Source organism: Vigna umbellata, chromosome 8 (assembly GCF_029865625.1).
Source record: "Vigna umbellata cultivar VRB3 chromosome 8, Vumbellata_1.0, whole genome shotgun sequence".
Classification (NCBI taxonomy): domain Eukaryota; kingdom Viridiplantae; phylum Streptophyta; class Magnoliopsida; order Fabales; family Fabaceae; genus Vigna; species Vigna umbellata.
In genome coordinates, this window is record NC_142172.1 from 26,247,339 (window position 1) to 26,257,471 (window position 10,133).

General features: G+C 30.5%; 1 protein-coding gene across 1 annotated transcript; it reads left to right on the plus strand.

Moving 5' to 3' along the window:
• The first annotated feature begins 2,486 nt into the window (after nucleotides 1–2,486).
• Nucleotides 2,487–9,523, plus strand: LOC124844115 (BTB/POZ and MATH domain-containing protein 2-like). The gene is made up of 4 exons (XM_047320980.2): nucleotides 2,487–3,192; nucleotides 3,919–4,267; nucleotides 7,853–8,129; nucleotides 9,118–9,523. The coding sequence occupies exons 1-4, from the start codon at nucleotides 2,762–2,764 to the stop codon at nucleotides 9,294–9,296; spliced, it is 1,236 nt and encodes a 411-aa protein (XP_047176936.1). The 5' UTR covers nucleotides 2,487–2,761; the 3' UTR covers nucleotides 9,297–9,523.
• The last annotated feature ends 610 nt before the right edge of the window (nucleotides 9,524–10,133 follow it).

Consider the following 10,133-nt stretch of genomic DNA (forward strand, 5'->3'; position numbering starts at 1 on the left):
ATTTATTGTTTGTTATGTTTTACGTGTTAGGTCATGTTTTCTCTTATTTTCACACTTGTCTTGCTTAACTTAACTCCTTAACGTGCTTTGCTTTGACTTCCTATGATTAAAATCATGTTGATTTTCTTCGGCTTGACATTCTTCAAGTTGTTCTTTACTTCTTATCCCTCAAATGTTTACAATTTTATCACGTTGAGTTTAATAGACCCAATTAAAAATTATTATTTACATCTATTTTATATTTGAAAAACAATTCAAAAATTTACAAATTAAGTATATTGGATTTAGATGATATTGAATGTGGGGATCATTTATGATTTGAACAAAATGTAAAATCTTGTGTGATCTCTTTCTCTTTCTATAATATTTTATTGCAGTTAATCATTATAAATTTTGATTATTAAATTAATTATATTCAAATTTTTAACTTAAAATAAGTTTAAGAAAGCTTAATTTTTTTTAAAAGATTTCAACACCAATTTATTCTTTATTAGTTTAGTTTAGTCTCACATTATTTTCTAACAATTTACAAATGTTTTACATATTAAAATAAAAAAATAAATATGTAATTTATAAAATTGATAATAAAAAAAACTCTATTTCATAAACATTTATTTATTTAAGATCTTCCTTATCATTGTTCACATTTATTTAAGATCCTTATACTTATCTCTTATAAAAAAAATTGCACAAATAAGTTTAAAATTCTAATTATGCATTTTAGTTTAAAAAATAATCGTAAATGATAAATTACAGATACATTATAAGTCAAACATATGTATCAATAATTAACGTTGTAAACAATTATTCTATTCCCTTATTAATAAGTTGATTTTACATTTATAGTCATTTGGTATAAAATTATTCTTTTACTGCGTTTTTTTAATATGTAAATATTTTTAAAGAGTCAGACACAAATTTTAAATGAATCGTAATTATCTCTTAAAAAAATTTACAAATAAGTTTAAAATTATAATGTTAATCATTTAGAAAATAAAAAACATGGAAAGACAGCCACAGTCCAGGCTCTAGCTTTACAAGGTTGACTAAATATGTTAATTAAGATTTAGTTTATATAAAATAATTTAAGAAAATTAAACTAAAATTTTAGGCGAGAGAAATTAATTGGCATAACTTTTTTATGATATTATTAACTTAAATTTTTTTAATATTATTTATATAAGGAAATCAGAAGATATGAAAAGATAATCACAATTTAGGTTCCAATCATGTTTAGATGCATCCAAATTTGATTAATCAAGTTAATATAAAACAATTTAAGAATATCTTAAAATTTTGGACGCCATAATTAATTTCATATTAAATTGTATAACTAATTTACTCGACAAGATTTTTGTAATCGTCCCTAGAGTTATGATTGTTAACATAAATCTAAAATTCTGTACTGTACAAATACAAAAGCATTTTTTATTTATTTTAAAACATCAAATGATTACAAAAAATATTAATTAAATATATTTTTTACTGAAATAAAAGTTATTAAAAATCTTGAAAATAATGTAATGCAACAATAAAAGAAATAAATCAAAATAATATACAATAATTCTTATAAGAAAGATAATTTAATACTAAAATAAGATAACATGTATTTAAATAAATATATATATTTAAATTGAAATTAATTAAATAAAGTTATAGTAAACGACATTTTAATTAATTTTGTTAGTTATATTAATTCTAATTCCATTTTAAACATACAAGTAAAGAAAACCAATTTGTTAGATTCCTTCACCACATTTATCTGGTGAAGAGTTAAATAAATAAAGAATTAATGTTTCAATATATTTTTAATTTCGTCCAGAATCTCAAATAGGATTATCTGGCGTCTCAATTGAGTTTTTATTTTTGTAAAATTGAATTAAATATGATCTTTACGTCAAATTGATTAGACTACGTTAAATATTGTGTCACCTAAACAGTATTGTTTTAACACACATATCGTTCAAAATGTAGGTGAATTCTATTGAATTTTCACTTTTTTAATTCAAAATTTAAAATAATAGAATTTACTCATGTTTTTAATGACACTTGTGTTAAAACAACACTGTCACAGCATGTCAAATGACATAATATTTAACGTCGTCTGTTTAATTTGACGGAAAAAATCTATTTGATTCATTTTTATAAAAATAAAGATCTAATTTAAAGGAAAAAAAATTTATTTAACATTCTGAAAGAAAATAATAACAAGAGATTAAATCATGAATAAATTAAAACAACTCAAAACTAAAGTGCGTGGTGCTTCTTTTATTTATTTTTTAATTGCGAAGAGGAAATTTAGGCGCCGCCAAACGTGACTATATTTTACTGTCACTCACGTAAGTTTCCGACATTTTGCGTACCGTTGTAATAATCCACACGTGTCCGATAAGCAAAGCGAGTCGGCTAAGGCATTGGTGAAACCACGCGCAAGCGCGTCGCACCGCACTATTCATTACTACTTCCCAATTCAATTGTGGGCATTAATCACAAAGCCATTTAAAGTCATCTTCTTCGTCACCATCCATTATAATTTCCTCTTCCGTCTCGCTCAGAGTCCAAACCCTAGAAAATTAGACCCTCCCACGAAACCCTAGATTTCCTCTCTGAAAATTTTCAAAGCTTCTCCCCATTCCTGGGATTCCGCGCCCAGATCGCAGATCCCGTTTAATATTTTTACGTCCCCGATCGGTTTTGGATTCTGAAGAAGAAAATTCAATTACGCAAAATTCCGAGGCATTGCCGCTGTCCTGGCTTGCGCATGGGTAAGATTCTGAGAGAAACCGCTAGGCCGTCCTTTAATTGTTCGTCGGCGTCACCGTCGTCAGCGCCACCGGCGACGACGTCGTCGACGTCGGTGACCGACACCGTGAGGGGATCGCACCGGTTCAAGATCACGGGGTATGCTCTGTCTAAGGGGATTGGGATTGGGAAGTATATAGCGTCGGATATATTTTCGGTGGGAGGGTACGATTGGGCGATCTATTTTTACCCTGATGGGAAGAGCGTGGAGGACAATGCTACGTACGTTTCTCTCTTCATCGCGCTGGCTAGCGAAGGGGCAGATGTTAGAGCGCTTTTTGAGTTGACCCTTTTGGATCAGAGTGGGAAGGAGAGGCATAAGGTGCATAGCCATTTCGAGAGGACCCTCGAGAGTGGACCTTACACGTTAAAATACCGTGGTAGCATGTGGTGAGCAAGTTGGATATGCGATTTGTATTATTTTTAATTGTTTAAAATTCACAATTGTTTTTCATTTACTTGGATTGGTTCTGGTTGTAATATTTTGTTGGGTATTGTATTTGCATGAGGGAAATTAGAGAGTGGCTGGTGGGATTTTGCTTAAACGTGGAAGGTATATGTTGCGGGTTTAAATGTTGTTGGAGGAGGGATTGGAGTAACGAATGGTAATTGTGTTTTTATAAAGGCAAACGGTTGGGGTTTTGTTATTTCGGCGGGGGTAGGGTTCATGTTGTTCAATATCTTTTCATAATTTTATGTTTTGCTAAACTGAAGCTTAGTTATTAATTCTTCAGATTGCATGTGGGTGGGGATTGGTTTATGACCCTTTACTTAAACAACACAATGTCATCATACCTTCAAATCAGAGCATGAAAGGTGATAAGAGCTAATCTTGACCACACAACCATACGTGGATGGTAAAACTCGAAACTAACCTCGATCGTTTTTGTAAAGTTAGATGGTCAAAAATCCGAATTAGCTCTTTTCACTCGTTCTATTCGCTTCGGAAGTATGTGTATGTAAACTGAATTTAACTGTGCTCCCTCCATCTCTAAATGTATTTTTTAATATATAGAAGATGTTAATGCATGACTTTCGCTTTGGCCAAATACTCCTTCATAACTTTTTGTGATAAGAAAGGTCAAGATGCTAATTGTTTGAAATTGGGTGTTTCAGGGGTTACAAGCGGTTTTTTAAGAGAACAGCACTAGAGACATCAGATTACCTTAAAGACGATTGCCTTAGCGTTAATTGTAGTGTTGGTGTAGTGAAATCACACACAGAGGGCCCTAAAATTTATAAAATTCCAATTATGCCTTCTAACATTGGTCAGCAACTTGGGAAGCTTTTAGAAAGTGGGAAAGGCAGTGATGTGAGTTTTGAAGTGAATGGAGAAGTTTTTGCTGCTCATAAATTGGTACTAGCTGCTCGCTCACCAGTTTTCAGGGCCCAACTTTTTGGTCCTATGAAAGATCAGAATACCCGTTGTATAAAAATTGAAGACATGGAGGCTCCAGTTTTCAAGGTTTGAACGAATGCTCTTTATGTTCTTTCTTTGATTTATGCTTGTGATGTGGTTGAAAAATATACTTTGGTTATTCTTTCTGTTTATGGCCTGGTATACGCAATGTGCTTCTTGATTTTTTAAGTTATTTTCCTTGTTACCTTTTGTTATGCATATCATTGCAACTGAATTAGTGCCCAATGGTACCTTTCTTGCATTAGTTGTTTTTTATTTTTTATATTCAAACGTGTTAGCAAAAGAAAAAAAGGTTCTGATGATTATCTTTAAAATAAGAGAGAGACAAAGGTTGAATCCCTAGTGTGTGTAAATCGCATAGGGTTATGCACTTATAAATAAGAAAATACAAAGAGATGGGTCTAAACCTATAATATCTAACCCTTTTTCAAGCTTATACATACAAATCATATGTACTAAGTTTTTACAAATATAATCAATTCTATGTTCTGGTTGTGATTTAGTAAAAACATATGTTAGTTAATCATTAAAATTAACAAACTCAGTCTTAGATTTATCCAAATGCAATATGTTCTCGAATAAAACGATAATCAATCTCAATATGTTTGGTCATTTCATGAAAGACGAGCTTTGAGCAAATATGAATAACAATTTGATTGTTATGTATAAGTGTCATTTGAGTGACGAATTTAAATTGCAATTCTTTAGTAATTGTTTAAGCCAAATAAGCTCACAAGTAGGCCAAGGTAATAGCTATTTTGCTTTCGCACTAGATCTTGCTACAATATTTTGTTTCTCAATGAGCTGCATATGGAAAATTAAAAATTGACTCACCAAACTGATATTATCTTAAAATAAAAGAGAGAGGCATAGGGCAAATCCGTAGTGTGTGTAAAGCACATAGGGTTATGCATTTATAAATAAGAAAATACAAAGAGATGGTCCTAAGACCGTTACATCTAACAATTATGATCCACATGTCCTATGTTGTATTTCTTTAACGAGAAATGAACACGTTTATGTTGTATTTCTTTGACTAGAAATGAACACATTTATGCTGTATTTCTTTAACTAGAAATGAACACATTTCTCTCAGACAGTTTTGCTATTTTTGTTATTATTTTATAAAAGGATCTAATGAACACATATACTATTTCTTTATAAATTGACTCAGATGTGAGTTTTTAACTGAGATCATATAATAGGTTCTTTTGGAAGAACCTATACAACCTTTTTTTTAAAGATAGACTAGTTCCTTATAAATTGACTCAGTTTGTGCGTTCTTTTCTGGTTCTGGTTCCTTAGTGCTTGGTTCCTCTTTGGCAAGTTGTTACGGCTGATAGTTAATATAATTAATTAGTACTGTAACATTACTAACATTGTATGATATTATAATGTTTGATATATGATACTTATGATACTATATGTGGACATGGCTAGTTTTTGGTTTAGTTCATGCTTTTTATAAGTTATGCTTTGAATTCGGAACTTATTAAACAGTTTCATTTTTCTGGATGCTTAAATCTTGTTGATAGCAATCAGAAAATGTATGCACTTAAGAATAGAGAGAAGCAGAGATACTGGTAATACTATGTATTATTATTCTGTATAAAAACTGATACCAAAAAGCAATGACGCTCTCGAGAGCTCAAAGCTACCTCAGCCCCAAGTCCTCCCTCCAAAACCCCCTCTACAACAGTATACTTGTCAATTTGGCTCCTATCACATGGTTTGGTTCTGATCCACATGAGTTAGAGCAAAAAAAATTTACAGGGCCAAAAAGCCTCTTAATGAAAAAGTAGACTGTGTCAAAATATTTATAAAAGTCCTTCGGTCATAGCCATCCTATGGGCTTTCTTTAAAAAATAAATATCCATTTTGAATATAATAAAAAAATGCAATTAATTTCTAATTTGTCTCAAATTTAAGTACTTTTAATTTGTCAAAGAATTATATACAAACATTTTAATTATATTAATATTGACTTTGTAAGCAATTTCAATAAATTGATTGGTTTCTTATATAAGAAAATTATGCAGTAACATAGGAGGTTGAAATCCTTGATTGGTTAAACATATTTAATTATTTTTGAGTGGTTAAACATATTTTAAAAGTATATAAGATAGTCATTTAATTTTGTTGGGTAAAAAAATTCATCTAGATATGAATTAAAACTAAAAAGAACTTCTCAATTTGAAAGTTTAAAGTAATGAATTTATAAATAATAAATTTATGGATTTTTTATTATAAGTTGTTTATTTTTTTCTTTTTTTAATGTATGACTTAAATTTATACTTAAATTCTACCTATTATTTATTTTAATATATATATATATATATATATATATATATATATATATAATTAGTAATTATAAAAAAACTTAAGTGTGAATTTTATTAAAATTAATCCAATATTCTCATATTTTGGTTAGACTCCATGTTTCTTTTTTTATGTTCAGAATTTTATCACAATGTATTATGTACTTTATTAAATACTATAAGTATTTTTTTTAATTGATAAAATTAATAAATAGATTATAGTCAATAACAATATTAAGTTATATATTATATATTTTATTTAATAACATAATAAGTATGATATAAAATATTGATTTAAATATAATAAATTATAACATATTAGACTATTTAATAAAATATAGATATAATTTTATATGTGTAGATAAATGGTATTGTTTCTAAGAGTTAATTAAAGTTTTGTAGTAGGATACCTTAATCTTGACCTTAACCCACTTAAGAAAGGGTCTTGTGGGTTGGGTTTTCATGGCCCCAATCTGATGAGCTTCCTAAAAGGAGGCTTTTTTAAGGATGGGTTAAGAGTGGCCCATGCCATAGGTCAAGTTGATACCTCTACTCATTTGATCTGTATACACTTGTGTACAATTTTTATATTAAGTTCGTATATCTAAAAACTAGATGTTTTAGTCCCTACACTAGCACTTCTACTTCGTGTTAGTTTCTATTAAGTATGTCTAAATTCAGTCTGGTAAAAGCGCCATAAATTTGTTGGTGGGTGTTAAACCACCAAAGTCTGTGACTTGGACATGAAATTTGTGTCAGTTTAACAACCATCAGAAAATTTGTGCTGCTTTTGCACTGCTAGTTCTATTTTCTGTCGATTTCACCTGAGAGAGTTAAAACACACTGAACTGCACAGAGGTAAGCGGAATTAAAGAGCAATGTAGGGACTAAAACGTCTAGCTTCTAGGTATAGGGACTATAACGTTTAAATTGTGCCTATAGAAACCAAATGTGTAGCTAAATCTTTTCTATTTTTCTACTTTCTGATATTTATTACCTTAAGAAGTACTGTCTTAGTTATGATATTTATTAATGCATATTGGAATATGTCCAAATGGTATGAAGCACAATGAGGATAAACCAGGTAACTGTTTATTTTATACCTACACACACTTGCGCCTTTTGTATATTTGTGTTTGGCTTCTTGAACTCCTATTGTCTTCATATGGTTTACATACTATTTGCAAGCAGAAATTGGATTGGGTGTGATGAGATTTGTTATTTGTCTTGACAAATAAAGTTTAATATCATTCTATTACAAAAAGAACTGCAACATGTCTGCTTTACTATTCCATATTTCAATATTTTGTAGGCATTGCTTCATGTTATATATTATGACTCACTACCTGACATGCAAGAGCTTACTGGGTTGAACTCGAAAGGGGCTACTACCTTGATGGCTCAGCATCTGCTTGCAGCTGCTGATCGGTATGGCTTAGAGAGAGTTAGGCTAATGTGTGAAACAAATCTCTGTGAAGATGTTGCAATAAACACTGTTGCTACGACTCTGGCCTTGGCAGAGCAGCACCATTGTTTCCAACTGAAAGCAGTCTGTCTGAAATTCGTTGCACAGCCTGAAAATCTCAGAGGTATGTTTTTGTTCTTAAAACTTTTTTTTTCTTGAACATACAGCTAAAAAGGGTGCAATATTAGGGGTTAATTTGGAACATTGAAGGGTCTCTTAAAGAGTATGTAACTATCATTGAAAGTTAAATTTGTTGTTGACATATAGGTGCGTTCCCTGTCTGGTTTGAATGCCATATCTAATATGAATCAAGCCAGATTAGTCTTTTGCGGTTCAGTTTCACTTATTTAAAATTATGACCTTCAAAATTGCCAGCATACCAACTAACAAAAATATAGCTAAAAATAATAACTGATGAAGTCACGATCAGACCTTGAAAGTGACATTAAAATAAACAAAATCAATAACGTCATGAAAAACTACGCATAATAATAGCTCATTGTAAACCTTTTATTAAAAAGTGCATTACAGAACATGCATAGCCATGTATACTTTCCATGTCCTAAACTCATACTTCATCATAACCAAATATCCAACATACATCACATTACTAATATTATTAAAAGTTCAAATAATTCTAAAATCAATATAACTATATATTAAAGGCATGATTAACAATAGGAATCAGTAACTGACCCAAGTATCAACAAAAAAATATTTTTTTTGTTTGATTGGTTTCTTGATTTAATCCGTTTGGCTGTTTAAAATAGTTTGGTTTTAGTCTTACCCCTCATACCTTCCAGTTTGATTTTAAAGAAAAATATCCTAAGCTTAAAGGATTTGATTTGTGTTGCTTTTAATGATTTCTTTTAGAAAATAATTAGCTAATTTAGTTTTAGTGATCTCAAGAATTCGTTATATATGGTCTTAATTCTTAGTCTATCATGAGTAGTGGTCTATAAGTTGGCTTGTAACCAACTCTTTTGATTTGGAAAATTTAGAATGGACCGTTAACAGCAACGATAGCAAAATTTATTTCTATCTTATTCTTCGTCCAGAACTATAATTGTGTACCTGCCGGCTAAGTATTCTCCTCCCTTTTGTTTCTTCAGCTGTGATGCAAACAGATGGTTTTGAGTACTTGAAAGAAAGTTGCCCATCTGTTTTGACTGAGCTTTTAGAGTATGTGGCTAGATTTACGGAGCACTCGGACTACTTGTGCAAACATAGGAATGAAGCAATACTTGATGGCAGCGACATAAATGGAAGGAGGGTGAAGCAAAGGCTATAGTGCGAAGACTGACAAATATCCTCTACCCCTCGCATTTAAATATTGCAGTGAGAGCCACAGATGGAGGGAGAGGATAAGCATTTATAGGATTAGTGACAATTTTTAATTTTCTTAGCTTGCTCTTCGTGTCTAGAAGATGTAAATGTAGTTTGTTTTGGTGCTGTTGCAGGTTATGTGATAACACTGCTCGTAAAACATGTCTTAAAAGAAAGTATTGATCACTGTCATGTCTTTTTCTCTCTCATGCTCTCTATATTCCTGTGAGAACGGAGGTATTTGCTTGGATATGGATATTATCTGCAAATGATGAAACCGATTTAATGAGAATTGTATTTTGATAAAATTGAGTGACGTCATAAATTAATGATATACCCCGTGACAAACTGACCATTTCTATGATTAATTTTATCAATTTAAAGTTAAAAATTATACCTTCAAAATATAGTAGAGCAAACCTTCACTAAAAATAAGGTTTAATGTTCTTATTTTTTTAAATCGCCTTAAATATGTTTTTGTATTTTATTTGATCTTAATTACGTCTTTATTTTTTTTAAAATTGACTCAAATAAAACTGTATCGATAATTAGATTGGATGACGTTAAAATTTGTGTTAATTTATTGATTGTATAATTTTTAATGACATGATATAATGTAGTTGCAGGTAAAATTTATTTTATTTTAAGTTTTAAATAAAATATAGAACTCCGGCGACTCCTGACTATGCTCCAGGGAGATGGACTTTGGTGGTTCACCGTTGCTACAATTGGTGGTTGTCTAAATCCAGTTTGAATGTGTGACAACTACTTCAAACTAAGGAGTACACCTACTTGTCTCTAA